The sequence below is a fragment of the Athene noctua genome, chromosome 1, assembly GCF_965140245.1.
Source record: "Athene noctua chromosome 1, bAthNoc1.hap1.1, whole genome shotgun sequence".
NCBI lineage: Eukaryota > Metazoa > Chordata > Aves > Strigiformes > Strigidae > Athene > Athene noctua.
The window spans coordinates 256299361-256316923 of record NC_134037.1 but is presented as its reverse complement, the minus strand read 5'-3'; the positions used below and the strand labels follow the sequence as shown (position 1 = coordinate 256316923).

The 17563-nt window shown below is 37.7% G+C and overlaps 1 protein-coding gene across 2 annotated transcripts in view; it reads left to right on the top strand.

Annotated features, from left to right (window-relative positions):
* TMEM135 (transmembrane protein 135) overlaps nt 1–17243 on the top strand; it is a 186376-nt gene extending 169133 nt beyond the window's left edge. For both annotated transcript variants that reach the window (XM_074917568.1, XM_074917559.1), the window contains 7 exons: nt 282–351; nt 4595–4762; nt 8101–8164; nt 8866–8942; nt 10585–10683; nt 12212–12279; nt 13924–17243. In XM_074917568.1, coding sequence (XP_074773669.1) covers nt 282–351; nt 4595–4762; nt 8101–8164; nt 8866–8942; nt 10585–10683; nt 12212–12279; nt 13924–14056 — 679 coding nt within the window. In that variant the 3' untranslated portion in view covers nt 14057–17243. The remainder of the gene's footprint in view (nt 1–281; nt 352–4594; nt 4763–8100; nt 8165–8865; nt 8943–10584; nt 10684–12211; nt 12280–13923) is intronic.
* The last annotated feature ends 320 nt before the right edge of the window (nt 17244–17563 follow it).

Here is a 17563-nt window from a genome sequence, read left to right as displayed (position 1 = left end):
GTTTGTTCTTTAATTTCATATTTAATGTGTAGCATGGCAAGAGGTTGGATCCAAGTAAGTGTGCAGACACTTCTTGCTGTACAGCTAAAGTATTGTTAGTTTTTATTGTCCTTTTATGGCATCATAAAACTTCACAGTGCCCTTCAATGGGTAATGGGGAAAATGAGTGGTGGGAAAATAGCACCTTATGTATTTTTAGGCAAGAAAAATTTATGAAGTCTCCTGTCGATGATGCTGAAAACAGCTACAAGTTAATATGTGTTTCATTGTGCTTTTTGCAGGTGCAAACATGGCCCAAGGCATAGATGCTGTAAACACTATGGAGATAATTGCATCTCATATTGTATTAAAGTAAGTGCAGAAAAAGTTAGATTGACAAACTCTGGCAAAGACAGGGTAAAAGTTTTTAGTCAGAAAAAGCATATACTTAGGAAGTGAAAAAGAGCCTGTCACTCATTCCTCTTCTATTGAAAAGCCTGAAAACAGATTTTCTCAATTTAGGATGGGGGGGGGGGAGGGGTGGGGTGTTAAAGTTCTGTCTTTCAGATCAGCTGTAGTGAATGAATAACATCAAATGTGTGGGAAAAAATGGACTAGCAAGCAAGGAACTCGTTTAACTATGTGGTGTGCTTCGCTGCGAGCCCACTTGTGACTCCACCCTAAATAAAGCACCTGGAATGTGCTGCTTCGGCAGGCGACGCGGCCCTGACGCACGTGCAGCTGCCCGGGGCTGGCACGCTGCTGCTGGGCGCTGGGCTCACTCCTCCACTCATTTATTTTAAGGGCTCAGGGTAATGAGAGATTGGTCACAGTTGCTGCGCCCAGGAAGAGCTGTTTATGTCCGGTGGCATAATTCATCCTTCATTATTAATGTGATCAGCGCATTTTTTTTCAGAGGAGTACTGTGTAGGGATTTTTTTTTTGGCTGGTATTGGGTTGGCACAGGTGGTACCACCTGCTATGCCTGTTTTAGGAGTTGGTAAGACTCCAGAAGTTCTTAGTCACTTAATAATTTACCCGTTTTTATATACGGAGCAGCAAAAATGGATTAGTGTCTCCAGATGCTTTTGATATATATTACTTTCAAAAATAACTTTTTAAAATTAAAATTTTATATACAGTTAATGTTATCTCAGAAGAGCTATGCTTAAATCTAGCATCAGATCTAGTGCAACATATATTCATGTATATTAACAACGTCCTTTTGTGTTGTATTAACACTCCTTTTGCTTTGCAGTATATTAGCGTACCTCTGTGTAACGTGGACGTAAGTTGCGCTGGTGTTGATAGGATTTAAGATGGTGCTTAATTGAATTACAATGAGAATATGCAGTAGAGCATTCATGAATAGTTCAGGATAGTTATGTCATGTTTCTGTTGTAGGTATGACATATATTTAACAGAACTCAGATTAAAATTAGAATTTTACAATCTCTCACCACTATCTCAGTCCACTTAATGTTTCATTCATGGGCTCTTTTCTTCAAGGCATAACATCTCTGGGGACATGGTCTCTCCGTTTGTTTTGTGCTTGTTCAGTGCCTTGCCCAGTAAGTTTGCTGTTCAGTGCCTCCTGGCCTGCTTTGTCTCCCATTTCTTGAGTCATCCGTGTTTGGTCAGCACCCTCTGGGGAGCAAACATTCCCTGTGCCTTCATTTGCAGCATACTCTGTTTTTCCCCGTAGGTATCAGTGTCTGGCCTTCAGACTGCAGTGAATATTATATTCAAAACAAAGATTAAAATTAAGCAGAAGTGATTTTATGGGTTGATAATGCTGCAGTTCCAGATCTCTGCTGATGGCAGCATCTTCTAGTGTGCTGCTTTTTTCACGGGTGCTTTTGTATAGCTTCAGTCTGCTGCACTTTATGTAAAGTGCTGTCTTTCAATATTTAGGCATATTTTAGAGTAATTAGCTCTTAACTACTGTTAGTCCAGACTTGCTTTCTAAGCTTCTTATTAATCTCACACAAAATCCTTATTCATTCTGTGCTGCATGCTCAGCAGTCAAATCTATAAGTACCCTCATAACACTGTATTATTTTACGAGCACAGTCAGAACAAACAAGTAAGGATTTCTGGTAGACTACTCGTGATGGAACTGATGCCTCTTCTCCATAGAAAACTGTCATAATCTGCTGGAAGAATGATTGTCTGTGTGAGGCTTCATGGATAGAGAGGTGATCTGTGTGATGGAATATAACGAGCTGAAATTACAATGAGGAGACACTAGCCTACAGTAGTAGTAGGCCAGTTGTTCATTTTTTTCTGCTGATGCTGCAGATGACACCAGGTAACCCTCACAACTTACCTAGTGACTAGGATGACCAAAAAGAATATGAGCTTATTTTCTGGTGATTGTAGTCTCTGCATTCTTTCTCTTGAAGGAACATGGGCTACTCTATACCCAGAACAAATTTTAAATATCTTAACTAATTCCTAATCTATTGCAACAGGTTAACTTAGTTTTGATAGGTTACTGATCTGTTTATGTGCACACACATGCTTTTCTGAATTCAGGTTATAGCGAATATCTTGACTGTATTATTAACCTTTTAAGAAATCTGTTTCTCAAAAGGGGAAAAAAAAAAAAAAAGTTTATTCAGTGAGTTTTGCAGATATGTAGTTTCACTGTGCTGCTAATTCTGGCTGATCTGTGTCCCAGTTCAGTGTCTGTGGAGAAATGGCTCTTGGTAGTTTTCTTTGCTCACTTACGCTTCTAGTGTCCTGCATATACTCTGCTGCTTTCTACCTCCATTATCATTTGAGGTCTTTTTATGGAAGAGAATAGTTACAATATTGTGCATGTAATGCTTTCTTTGACTCTGAAAAATACCTATAAGTGTGATACGGACTCACCTGGTTGATGTAATGAGCTAAATAAAAAGATTTTGTGCACTACTTACTGCTGTTTGGCTGCACATCATAGCTAAGCCTCAATCCTTCAATTCAGCATTTCTAAGTAGGCTATCATAAAAAAAAGATCACAGATATATTTGAGTGTTTCCAGTTAGAATGTGTTTCCTACTGTAGTGTTCCTCACTCCATCAGACTAACCTTTCCTACAGCTGGATGAAAATGTCAAACATAACATAATGTTGTTTGTTCTCTTGTTTTGGACTTTGTTCATAACTGCTGGTTTTAGGACTTCCTTTTTTATGTAATGGAACCTGGTATCATAATCATCTCAACTTTTGGAAGACGCGGGCTATGTATTTTATACCAGGGTACCTCTTCATTTTAAGTGTGAATATATGCTCATCTTAATTTTTACATTTTAACTACACAGAATTCACAGTTCATTTCCATCTCTGCCTACCTTGCATACCTTTCAGTTCCATTACATGATCAGAAAACACTGGGTTGTTAGCTGTTCAGTATGTACAATTTACATACCTAAGAGAGCAGATGAAGAAGTGGAAATTTTTCTTTCATAGCTACTGGATCATTAGATGACACAATATATTTTCTTCCACTTGATTCTCATAAACCACATCTTGAGTAGCAGGGAGAGTAATTGCTTCAGGAAGAGTTTATTACTGGATGTTTAACCACAATAAAATTTTATGAGCTTTATAATGCATTATAAAGTCCTGTAGAAGACAAAAATGCTTTGAGTTTCTGAATTTGAAAGGCTGCTCAATGAAATCCTCTGCCAGTTAACCCTGTAAATGAGATTGTCTTGGTGTCCCTGAGTATCTTCTGAAAAATGAACTACAAAAATGAGCAGTGGGTGACTGTCTTATTTGCCAGTGTTAACTGCACAGATATTTTTCAGATAATGTGTCTTCGAATCAAAAAATGGATAGATTTTACTCAGAATGATTAGAGAAGTTCAGCCGTAGGGTAAGAATAATGATGGGAGGCTTTGGAGAAAGTTATAAGAAACTGGAGAGATGAATTTGGAAAGAAAAAGTCAAAGTGCGGTGTTGTGATGTGGTATGAAAAAGCAGATCTGTGTCCAAGGTGGAGTAGTAAGAAAAAATCATTGGAACCCATGTCACCCTTTCTCAGTAGCTCTGCACATAGTCTCCCTTCCAGTTTCGCCCTTTGCTGCAGGCATCACAGCCTCCAGTTTGGTTGAGGGAAAGTATGTGAGCATGTGCCAGGCCATCAGGGTCAATTTCTAATTCTCACACTTTCTGAAATTTATTTTTTGTGGACTTTTTCCTCATTTAGTGCTTTCTCCAGACAGTTGAGTGTAGAAGTGCTCTTTTTTTCCACCGCATTACTTTTCTCTATATACCCATTTGTGGTTGAAAGCTGGTCAGTAACCTGGAAATGAAGTCATCAGGATTATTTCAAACGACAGAATTTTGGAGCAGAAGTAGAGTTTGTCCCTTGAGGCCTTTAAGATACTCACAGAAATTAAAGGAGAGTCAATCGTCTATGATTTTATTGCCTTTGCTATTTTACAGGGGAATGAGGAAAAAGAACCTGGTCTTGAGTTAAAAATGGGCATGCATTTTACATAGTATCTGCAGAGTGGGTTTTAAATGGCTTGATGTAAAAAATAAGTACTTCCATAGACGTTTTTGCTTTTCCTTTTTATGAATTTGTGGTTTCTTACCACAAAATCTTTCTTTCTTTTCTCTAGGGCTTCATTAGGATGTTTAGCATCGGTTACCTGATCCAGTGTTGCCTTCGGATTCCATCCACCTTCCGGCATCTGTTTACAGAACCATCCCGGTTACTTTCCCTCTTCTACAACAAGGAAAATTTCCAGCTTGGAGCTTTTCTGGGATCTTTCGTCAGTATATACAAAGTAAGGTTATAGCATACAGAAATGACGAATTCCATGGGTTTTATTTCACTTTTCAGAATATCATGAAGAGCTAAAAAGTCTAGTTGCTTAATATTACCGATGCTGTTTGCTACTGCATGTCACTGACACATTCTACAGTTTTGCAATAATCAGATTGTAAATAGAAAACTAGTCTTCCATTCTGTGTGTTTTTTCTGTCATTTCTGAATAAACCAGATAGATTTTGCAGCATGGTATCAAAATCAGGAGATAGGGAGTACTTCAGAGAAAGTGAATTCAGATCTCATAGGGGCTTGCTGGTACACAAAAACATTTTAGTGCAGACACGAGTAGTGACTGCAGTAGCAGCAGTGTTGCCAGAAAGAAGGCACTTGCAGATTTTTTGGCTCAAATATCTGGAATTCTTACTTGACGCTAAATAGCAGCAGATTGCAGAGCATACATCATGTGCAGCTGAGGAGACATTGCGTTTACCATTTGGAAATCTACCCTTCTGCACCATTATAAGATGACAGATTGTGAACTGATACGCGTTCATACAGCATTGTTGGAATTAATCAAATTATGTTTATTTATGCCAAAAGGGAATGTGACGAAGCATACACCCTAAGGCAGAATATATTGCATAGTGCAGTGCTGAAGTGGCTTTTGCACTTTTATACTCTTAATCACACGTGTCATTTTTCAACTGCCACATTACTTGCTCTGCAAAGTTAAAATAATTCTAAATTATTTGGGGTAAGCGTTACTTACTGAAAATTAAAAAAAAACCCCAGGTGTTATTTGTAAGCAAAACAGCATTTCACTTTCAGTCAGATTGAGAGACAAGAATTTGTAGGGTTATAGTTTACAATTTTTGATGGCAGAGTGCAAATGGGCTATTCAAAGTTTATTTGAAAACTGAAATTTTGCTCAAACTCTAAGAAAAGAGCCTTCAGAGAAAAAAAGTATTTAAATTGCAAAAACTGAAATGATTTTGTTGTCTTTTAAAAGCTCCAATTGCAAAGTGTAATTTAGTTCTATAGATACTCATTTTACAAGGGTGACATACTCTGACCTTTATTTATACTTTATTAAGTACATACTTGGCCCTGGTGAGGCCGCACCTCAAATACTGGATTCAGTTTTGGGCCCCTCACCACAGGAAAGACATTGAGGTGCTGGAGCGTGTCCAGAGAAGGGCAACAAACCTGGTGAAGGGTCTAGAGCACAAGTCTTACAAGGAACAGCTGAGGGAACTGGGGTTGTTTAGCCTCAAGAAAAGGAGGCTGAGAGGAGACCTTATTGTTGTCTACAGCTACCTGAAAGGAGGTTGTAGTGAGGTGGGTGTCAGTCTCTTCTCCCAAGTAACAAGCAATAGGACAAGAGGAAATGGCCTCGAGTTGTGCCAGAGGCAGTTTAGATTGGTTATTAGGAAAAATTTCTTCACCAAAAGGGTTGTCAAGCATTGGAACAGGCTGCCCAGGGCAGTGGTTGAATCACCATCCCTGGGGGCATTTAAAAGACGTGTAGATGTGGTGCTTAGGGACACGGTTTAGTGGTGGGCTTGGCAGTGTGAGGTTAATGGTTGGACTCAGTGATCTTCAAGGTCTTTCCCAACCTAAGTGATTCTGTGATGCTATGTTCCTTTCTGTTACTGTTTGCATTCTGTAACTTACACAGATTTGGGTTGCATTATATTTTATTTCATAGTTTGAAATAAGTATGTAGAGCAGCAGAGATTCTAGTCATTCCAAAAGTTTGGACCACAGCCAAAAAAAAAATTAAATGCTTGATGCATTTTGAACCCAAAGGAATTGCTTTATGGATGGCTATAAAAAAAGGTGTGTCATGTCCCTAAAAGCAGTCCAAAATGACATGTAGGATTGTAGTAGGTATATTATTAATATTTTGTCTTACCCTGACTGTTAATGTCAACAAATATGGTTTTGCAGAAAATAAGTTGGCCATGGTAGCCTGGTTTCCTTTTTTAAATTAATTTACAAGTTTGAGTAGGAAAATTGTCTGTCATAACTGCAATGGATCAATGGCTTTACAAGTGATTTATTTAATAAAAATGTGCACTGTAAAATCGCTATTGATATCACATCTCTGGTAATGTGTCCATTTTTGGACACAGATATTCCTTGATTTCTTATTTAATTCTAATGTCCTTCAAGAGTGGGTTCACCTGAGGGCCACCAAGATGATTTGAGGACTGCATCATATGGTGTGTGAGGAAAAGCTGGGAGAACAGGGTTTTCAGCTGGAGAAAAAAGGTTCAGAGATTTTATTGCTACCTACACCTCTTGGAGGTGTGCAGTGATAGTATGAAAGGCAATGGATACAAACTGAAATACAAAGAGCTATAAGGAAATCAATTTTCATGTGAGGGTGGCCAAATATTGGAACAGACTGCCTAGTGAGACTGCGTAGTTTTCATCCCTGGAGTTGCTCAGAACTCAACTGGACAAATTCCTGAGCTACCTGCTCTAGTTAGACCTGCTTCAGGCTGGACCAGATGATCTCCAGAGGTCCCTTCCAACATAAATCATTCTTTGATTCCATGAAAAGCATATATTAGATGGATTAAGAAGCTGACACACATATCTCAATGTAAACATCAACATGCTGTCATACTGAGTTATATAATGTTCTCCCATCGCTGCTGGATTTGGCCTTACTAAGCAGATCTTGAACCATTTAGAAGCAAAGAGAAATTTACCAGGGGTAAAATTTGGAGACAAAGTATGGATTTCCAAAACAGTTGAGTAAACAATGCAAAAGATGTGGCAGATGTTGAACAATCTGGATCATTTGGTAATCTGCAGTCATCCAAATGAAATATATTTTAATGCAGCCTAAGCCACAATTACTTACATCCATTCTGGCCTGAACAGCTGTGTACTGTCTGTATCAACAAACAGGTTATTATGTGTTTTACTGTGTCTTTTAATCATACGCAGTTCTAACTTTTTAGATTAATGTGTTTTCCTGGTTCTAGAATTCATTGGATGTATGGAAAAATCTCAAGGTGTTTGGTGTGTAGTTGAAAACGGACTTTATCGTAGGAGAGTCTAGACAACTACAGTAAATAAAGATGATGTGAATTCAAGATCAGCTTTGGAGTTAGATTGGTATTCAAATTAGGTTGATCTGCTCTCTGATTTTGAAAGAAATGGTAGCGGAAAACTTAATTAAAACACTGAAATGTTTCAGGTACTGTGGATTAGGGGTATTATCACGCTACACTCTTAATACATACTGTGCGCTTTACTAGTTTATAGAGGGATATCTCCAGTCTCTGTGTAATGAAAGAGAAATAACTATGGCTGATCCTGCTCTCTATTCACCTACAGGGTACTAGTTGCTTCCTGCGTTGGGTACGAAACCTAGATGATGAGCTTCATGCACTTGTAGCTGGTGAGTCCATGACAAGAAGTTTATATTGCCTCTGTTGGGACTCTGTAGTTATTTCTCTTGCCTCTCTTCCTGTAACCTGTTCAGACTTCTGCGATGAAAATAGGACTGTGTTTGTCAAGGTTGCATCAAAGTGATGGCGGTGTTGAAAGTAGCTTCAAAGAAAGAGCTGCAATTAAAATTATAAGGCAAATTCAGTCAAATGGTGTGGTTTTTACGATCAGCATCAAGGACAATATATGATTGGTGTGCACAAATGCAAACTTGTCTTTTATTTTCCAACTGTAAAGAATGGGAGGTTCAAATACTGACTCTTCCATACGTGACAGTACACGTTTGAAAGGATGGGCGACACTGGCTCCAAGGAAGGACCCTTTTGCCATGACATTTGGGTGGTGGTACAGGCCCTTCCCTGCTGTTTGTGCTATCTATCATGTATTGAAACCTGAGAGTCTCTCTTCTTGTGGGAAGAGAGAGAAAATTCAGTGCTGTGCTCCTGAGCACTGAACTACAGATTTATTTCAGGGTTTCAAAACTTTTTTTAATGACAAAAAACATATTTCAATGGGCAGCAGAGGAACATCACTGAACTTTGTTGTAGCAACAGAAAGCATAGTCTTATGCAGTGTCTGTTGAGCTGACATACTGCGACAGCAACAGTAAATCACAATCTTAACAATACTTTTGTTTTCTAATTGTTACAGGATGCCTAGCAGGAATTTCTATGATGTTTTACAAAAGTACTACTATCTCTATGTATCTGGTGTCCAAATTGGTAGAGGTAAGAAACTACCCTCGTAACAGAGTTCTTCATTTCATCTATTTTTTCAAGGCAGAAAAAGAAAATTAACTTCACAGGCTTTGTCAAACAATTCCAGTATAATATAATTCCAGTTGTGTGGCAGTGGTGTACTTCAGTACATGTATGCCAAGAGGCATTGCCGTTCTGTGGTCTCATTTCTTTCTTATTTTCTTTTCTGTAACTCATTTTAAAAGTCCTTTATCCACTGGTCTCCATGTATAGTCTTCATGATTTTTTTAAATTTCCTCATAGCCCTTTGCTTTGTAGCTTTTGCAGATTTTTTAAATCTGAAAGTTCCAAGAAAGTCTGTTCTGCCAGAAACGTAAATCAAAACTAGTCCTTAATTGCAGATTTATTGCCAAAAGCTACAGCTTAACTTCCTGCCTTTGTTCCATAATTTTGGCATTCAACAGTCTAAGATAACTCAAAATAGCTTAGGCTTTAGTCTGTAGCTGGAGTTGTTTGTCACTATATTTCAACTGATTGAATCCCCAGTTTTGCAACGAACTTCATTCTAATTACCATTTTTCAGTCTCAAATTATTTCTAACTTGTTAAAATTAGAAGCCAAAGGAAAAAAAAAAAAAAAGTCAGTAGAGTTTGGGTATGTTGATTATACTTTGCTAACCACCTTTTGATTTCTTACTGTGATTTTTCCATAAAATTGGGACTTAGTCATGGTTATTTCCCCAACGCCACCACTGGAATAAGTTGAGAGCGTTCTCTTATTACGCATCATCCCCGAATCACAAAGCTTTCTCCTGCAGACCTCGAGGGCCTCATTCCCTAGTGATATTTATCCACCTCCATTACCAGGGAGAATTCATTTCAAAGAATATAAAAAGAAGGAACTTTTTTTTTTAAAGCTTAAAATTAAACATAGAAAAGGGAGATACACTCTGTTTATTCTTGCTCCTTGTAATCCTAGATCAAGCTCTGAAGGTAGTTCACATATGCATTACATAAAAACAAATCTGAGTTATCCATATTGACTTTTAGAACGCCAGTTGTAAAAAAACAATATTATATTGCTGATGGTTTTCTCTGGACTTTGAGACATTGTGGCTGCAGTCAAAGAAGAAAAGTGCTGTGTGTTCTTTCTTTCTTTTCTTTTCTCTTTTTTTTTTTTTTTTTTTTTTATTTTTGCTACTTCTATCATCTTACGCAAGCCAAGGGTAACTGACCAAAGAGGCGTGTGCTGCTTTGGAAGGTCAAGCTGTGCTCAGGAAAATAAACTTTACATGTTTTCTCAGAAAGAAAAGTATGTGATTTCAAGCTGTTTAAGAACAGTGAATATTCACTTTGTTGGAATAGTTACTGCATTGTTCTTTTGCTTTTTTAAAATGAAGAATTTAATGTAGCAAGCTTTCCCTTTTTTAAGATCCGTACTACCCTTTAACACCTAAGCTGTTGCTAGGTCCTGTTCTATACATTAATAGCCTCTTACTCTGTTGATCTTGGATAACTTCTATAAGCTATCTCAGTCAATGTCACATTTGTGGACATACACAAAAATATACAAGCATAGTTTAATAAGGTTGACGTGTTACTTTGAAAGGGTAAAAAGTAAAAAGGTACTTTGTTTACTTCGTTTCATTCAGCATTTCTTGTTTATTTTATAGACTATATACTTCAAAGGCATTGAAGCAGGGAAAGTTCCCTATTTTCCTCATGCGGACAGCATCATCTATGCCATTTCTACATCAATATGCTTTCAGGCTGTAAGTATGTTGCCTTCTAACAGAACATGAAGTTCTAGTTTAAGTCAAATGTTGAATTAAATGAGGAGCACAGGGATAGAGTGATATAGAAAAGATGGTATGATGTAGTGATTCTGGCAAGATGCTGTGAATTGGGGCTCCTGAATCCTGCTTTGAGTGTCGCTGCGGGAAGATCATTTCTATAACTTCTTACATGCTTATAACTGAATATATTCTACAAAGCATTGAATTCTTCAGAAAGGATCACAAAATGTCTTGACCCAGATGATGAATATAAATACATTGGACTTTCACAAGTGTATGAAAGGACTGTTTCTCAAGGAGACAAACAACAGATTGTACTGTTTTATGTTTTTTAAACGAACTGGATTTTTTCACTTTCAGCTAACTTGAATTCAAGTTGCCTGTTTGAAAGAGACTGCAAAAAATTAGCAAGGAAATCTGAAGTTTTCTATTCGAAACAAGCTGTAGCTGTCATCTTTTGCCCTTTCCAAGTCAATTACATGCTTTCACCACCAGTCCCTTTATCAGCTGCATCCTTCTCATTGGTACCCAAATTGCTCGACATTATTCCACTACATCTCCCCCTTTCTAAATCTACTGGAATGTCATTTTTTTCATAATGAAATATATTTTTGTACCACTCAATAAAGAAAATATACAATTACACTAAAGCAGTCTCCTGCTGTCTTGTGCTTAACAGAAAAGTTCCACTTCTCCTCCTCATTGCTCCCATGTATTTGGGAATATCTCTAATTCTGGTATGAAAGTGAACTGATATTTTAATACTTGGAATATTCCTGAAGGTCTGCAGCACTGAGATGTCCAAAATAATATCGGCGGGGTCATTGAGACTAACAGAAATAAAGTTAATATGAGAAAAGAGGAATGGGTTTTTCATTACTTAATAACTAGCTGGAAAAGGGGCCCAAGAATGGAAATAAATTACTAGGTTTGGGAGGGAGAAAAATAGGGAAATTAGCAAAGGGATCTATGGTGAGATGTTTGTTATTCACTATATTTATAAGTGACCCAGAAAAGTAATGGAACAGAGAGAAGATAAGGATTTTGGTATATAACGTTATTTAAGATAAAGATGACTACAAGAAATTATGGATCACAAAGTGCAGATTGAGTGAGGGATAAAAGAGCAGGTAAATTTGGCATCCACAAATGCAAAATCATGCGTGTAGGAATATAAGAATTATTGTTGCTTTGTCTTCAACAAGATCAGAATTAATTACCACCACTTTTGAAAGAGACTTCTAGAAATACCAGTCTGTGCTGATGGTGATCATATGCAGCACTGAATTCAGCTGTGAATGGTTTGTCCGCTGGTAGCACTGGACATCAGCAGGTGGTCAGAGCTGCTTTCTGTCCGTGAATCATGAGATGATTTTAAAAAAATTAAAATATGTGTATATATATTTCCATAACTATCCTTGCACTGGTTTTGGCAATGTAATGTAGCAAATGAAACTTCTGCGTGATGCCATCAGCTGGCTCTGACACGATACTCTCCCTGCAGGCTGTCATGGAAGTTCAGAACCTGAGACCTTCGTACTGGAAATTTCTTTTACGACTAACAAAGGGCAGGTATGTAATCAGGGCTCGGTTATGGCTTGTCTAAACATGTCATTGATGACATTCACTTTTCTGTGTCACTCACTGTCAACAGCAGACCTGTAGGAGGAGTATGTATGGGCTAATGTTCTCAGTATTTACGTTGTTTTTCAAATGGTTTCCAGTCCGCTTGAAGTTCTTTGCTACTAAAGTGTCATTGCTAGGTTTAGTCTAATGACAGGAGCAAAGACTTAAGTCTAGTTAAGACCAGCAGAGGAGTGTTTTTCTTGAAAGTTTTTTTTTATCTTTAGTTCACTTGGAGGTTGGAATGCTTTCAGATTTGAGTGGCATATGAAGTATCTGGTAAACAACTATGCAGGTTGAAGAAATCAATATGTACAGTGGCTGACAGCATGGTATTAATATGTGTTTAAAAGTATTAGTAGAAATGTCATAATATTTCCTAGAATACTCTGAATATTCAATAATTTTTTATGGGACATTATTTCAGTTGGGAAAGGTATTTTTTTTTCTTGGAAAACTAATGAAAAATATTCACTGATTATAAACATAAATTTGCACTGTAATATCATACTGGATATTTTTATCGTACTGGATACTTTTATTGCTGCAGGTATCTAAAATGCTTACCTTTTAGAATAGATTTTGCTGTAACTGATTTATAAAAATACAATTTAATGAGGCGCACACTGTTATACCGATGTATTATGTGGCAGAAACAAGGCATCCAAAGCTTGATGTAGATCAGTTTATGAGTGGGATTATAAAAGGTAACGTTTGTTGTGTCAGTGAGCTCTCCAGACTGTAAAAATAGAAGTGAAATCAGAGGCCGGTCCTTGGAGGATGTTGAATCTACACCCCCCATGGCAAAGTACACTCTTAGCTGGACATGAGGCGACGGAATACATTGCTAGATGTAGTGGGAAGCTTTCCCTGGGATGCCTGGAGGCAGTCTGCAGGCAACCTCTGAGGCCGTACAAACATGATACGGGGATGATGTCAGTGCAGATGTCCAGTTTTGGCTGCATTTTTCCCTCTCGTGCTAATCCTTAAGTTACTTTAGTTGAAAGAGAGGAGGGAAAAGAAATTCTATTCTACGCATTTATTTTATCTGAAGTAAAGCTGTGTAATAGTAATTTCGACACTTTCTCCATAGAGGCAGATTCTTTTGGGATTTCATAGGTCTTTCACTCAACAATTTTGAAGACTAAAGAGATGGAAATAGATTGTAACGTAATAGATTGTAACATAAAATTGTTATCCACAGTTGGGCAGGCATGGCCAGAGTTTATGAGGTTGGGGTGAGAAAGAAGAGTAGTACGTTTGTTTTGACTTTTTTCATGAAGTTAAAAGTAGAAGAGAACTCTCTCCTTCCCCCCTTTCCACAAGTTGTGTTATATAAAGTATATCTACACAAAGCACTGTTAATCACATTTGTCAAATTATTTTTGTAATCTTTATTGCTCAAGATTTAAAAATTGTATTCTCTAAACAGTGCAGGCTGAAGCCTGTATTTCAAAGTTTTGGATAGTCTTTCATGAAGTGAAATGATTTTAATAATTGTATAAATATATTAATAATTTTTTAAAATACTTTTTTAAAATTTTATTTTTTAAAAAAGTAAATGAATAATTTGTTCACTGCCTTGTTTTTCAGGTTTGCTCTCATGAACAGGAAAGTTTTAGATGTATTTGGTACTGAAGCATCTAAGAACTTCAAGGATTTCACACCTAAGCTTGACCCAAGATACACAGTTGTACCACCAGAGCTACCACTGGAGCTGTCCTGAAAACAACAGTATATCTTGTCATTGAATGTGATCAGCGTTTTGTCCTGAAAAGTTAATTAACTTAACAGTCCTATATATGGAGGAGGGCTTGGGCTTCACTTCAGTATTATTTCAATGAGAAATGCTTTTTACCAATCCAAAATACTGAAGCTTTGCAGGAAAGTGTGGCTTAGTGATTAAGCCCCTTCCATACCCAGAAAATATTTCTGGATTACTATAGTTGGTTGACAGTATGGTAGATTCCTGAATGAATTAAACAAATGAGTAATATATTTAGAGAAGTAAAACGTAAATATGCGTAATAATTTCAAAAATTCTGTAGTTCATACCAGTAGAATATTTCTTGGTAAAACTAAAAGTAATTCTTAATCTGCAAAGGAAGGCAAATGGCATAGTTTAGGTCCAAAACTTTACCTAATTTTAAAACTGTTGCAGTCGGGTGAAAATGCCTCCTTGGTTTTCTAAACTGCATCACTGATTTATCTCAAAAGAGCCACCGCCCGCTCATTATTCAAAATTAAAGTGTTTTTACATAGTTATGGTTGCAAAGTAAGGCATTCCTTAGGAAAAGAAAATGTGTATTAATTCAGAAATCACATTCCAGGGCTGTAAATCCCACTGACGATACAGATAACAGACAAGGAAAATAAGAAGGCAGCAGTGGTGAGTGCTGTGCTGTGAGGAGCAGCGGGGTGTGGTGGTCAGTATCTGCCAAGTGGAAAATGACAAAATCGTCAGAGGAAGGAATGAAACGTTCCAGCCTCTGAGATGGTGCTGGAAACAGCAGACAGTTACAAAAATAAAAAAGCCAAGAACAAAACAAAACAAAAATCCCCCAAAATATACTGAAATTAAATGTTTATTTTTAAAGGGCTTGACATTGTCATTTTAGATGGCATTGGGTTGTTTGTCAAGCTGCAACGCCAGCCAGCATTTCCAGCCTCCTTTAAGAGACCTGACCTCTGAGGTTAGACTGTTACAAGAGAACAGTTTTGATGATTGTATTAATAGTATTTTTTCCTTGTACTTGGTGAAGAGTGTTTTTCCATCAGTCCATCACATAGCCATGACTGGGACACTTACATTAAATTTAATATGGTACTCAGTGCAAATAACTACCTACACAAATTCCATCTCATTTTTACCCTGAGTATTTCAGCAGATAATAGTTTGTGTTTGCGGTGGTTTGACCTTGGCTAAATGCCAGGTACCCACCAAGTTGCTCTATCACTTCCCCTGCTTTCCCCCTTTTTTTCTCAACAGGGCAAAGAGGGGAAAGAAAATAAGAGGAAAAAAAAAACCCCAAACCAATACTTGGTAAAACAAAAGCAGTTTTAATATAAGCAAAGTGAAGCAAAGGTCCACGCACAGAAGCAAAAAAAGCAAACAGATTTATTCTCTCCTTGCCATGAACAGGCAGTGTTGGGCCTTCTCAGGAATCAGGGCTCCCATACCGTAGTGGTTGCCTTGGAGGACCAAGGGTGACCCCAGCCCCTTCCTCCTTTCTCCCAGCTTTACACCGAGCAGACATCACGTGGTCTGGAATATCCCTTGGGTCAGTTGGGGTCAGCTGTCCTGGCTGTGTCCCCTCCCAAGATCTTGCCCACCCCGTCCCACTGGGGAAATGTCGGGAAGAGCCTTGGTGCTGTGTAAGCACCACTCAGCAGCAGCCACAGCCCCAGGGTGCTGCCAACACCCTGCCAGCTCCCGACATAAACACAGCACCGTGAGGGCTGCGATAGGGGAAAACCAATTCCAGCTCAGCCAGACCCAGTACAGTGTTCTAAAGCGAAACCTTGATATGCTAATTGCTTTTTTTCTTTTGGGGGCTTTTTTTTGGTTAGAATCCATTCAGGTGATGCTGAATGGTGTTCATTACTGTTGTGGTTTGAACTCAGCTGATAGCAAATCGCCACATGGCCAGTTGTTTTCTCCCCGCACCCCCCCCCCCCCAGTGAAATAGGGGAGGGACAAAAAAGAAGAAATTTGTAGGTTAAATAAAAAATTTACTATCAGAACCAACAGTAATAATAGCAGTCTAAACCGGGTAGCCGATCCAGAAACCGAAAACAAAACAACGTATGTGAGAGAGCACCACCCGCCTGTATGCTGAGCTTTGACATCACATGACATGGAGTGGTCCAGTGGTCGATCAGGACCCATCTCTTCAGCTCTGCTCCCTCTCAGCCCAAGGACAGTTAACTCTATCCTGGCCAAAACCAGGACAATTACTCTAGAACTTAATGAAAAGACAAACTATATTCACGTTCAACTGAAAAGAGACGAGGCAAGCCAGGGAATGGAAATTGCAGTAGGTTGCATGTATTTTAAAAAGAAAAAAGAAAAATAAATCAGCGTTTTATCAGATCTGTTTTGTCAGATAGTATGAATTGGATTAATTAACAGAATCTTTGTAATACTGTAATCCTACCCCAGCCTTAAGCATATTTTAATTCCCATTAGTTTAATATCTTCTTGCCGAATATGCAGTAATTTTTATCAGATTTAGAGAGACATCATTAAAATGTACCAATCTGTGCACAAAATCTGCTTCCTCATCAGCTACTGTAACAGGGATGCTTTATCACTGTTACTAAAGGTGCTTTGTCCTTTAAAAACAGCAGTTGTCCAAGTTAGTGTGAATAAAGTTCTGCAAGCTAGTTTGTATGCAATATTTTATTGCTTGAAATATTATATTAAAATTCCTCAAAAGGAAAAAAAAGTTAATTCAACAAGAACTTTAAAAGGATCATAATAGGTTTGTAGTGTTTTTCCACTGGAATATGGTCTAAAATATTTGACCTTGTAAAGTCTGAGAAGTTATATATTTTAGGTAATATGTTAGAAGTCACACATTATATGATGAATACTTTCTAATGTAATTATATACCATTCTCAAACTTAAGGATATTTTATAGATGGATTAATTTTCTTCACTGGAATGACAGTTGTGATTGTTTCTCTATCTGAGTTTAAAAAATATCCAAGTGCTACATCTCAGCAGCTAAACAACAGTTTTGTCTATGTTTTCTTGCTTTCAAAAGTCACAGTTGTTGTTTCGAGTTATTTTCATGTAATATAAAAAGTTTAAAATTTTTAAATTATTTTTATTCAAATCAATTATATGTAAGAGAAAGAATAAAGTCCTAATGTTTTTCCCAATAATAAACAGTTGCTGCTTGAAAAAGTGACTTTTTGTCCTTGTTTTTAATAAGCCATCTGGAGTCATAAATGAAGTAATACTCAGTAGTGACGGAACGCCAGGAATGTGACTGAGCGTTTAAACTGTACGTATTTGTTACATAAAGTCCTAACGCAGTGTAAGTGAAGAGGTAATGCCAAAGCAGTTCAGCTGGCAACTTCAGCTCTGCGCTTCCACGGCTAATTATGCAACATGGGTTGACGTTATTTAACGTTTCTTTTTTAAATAGAGAAAACCACATAACCAGTGTTGAAGTTAGTGAGAAGCTGCATGCCCCCAGCTCTGCACACCCCGTGGCCCAGCAC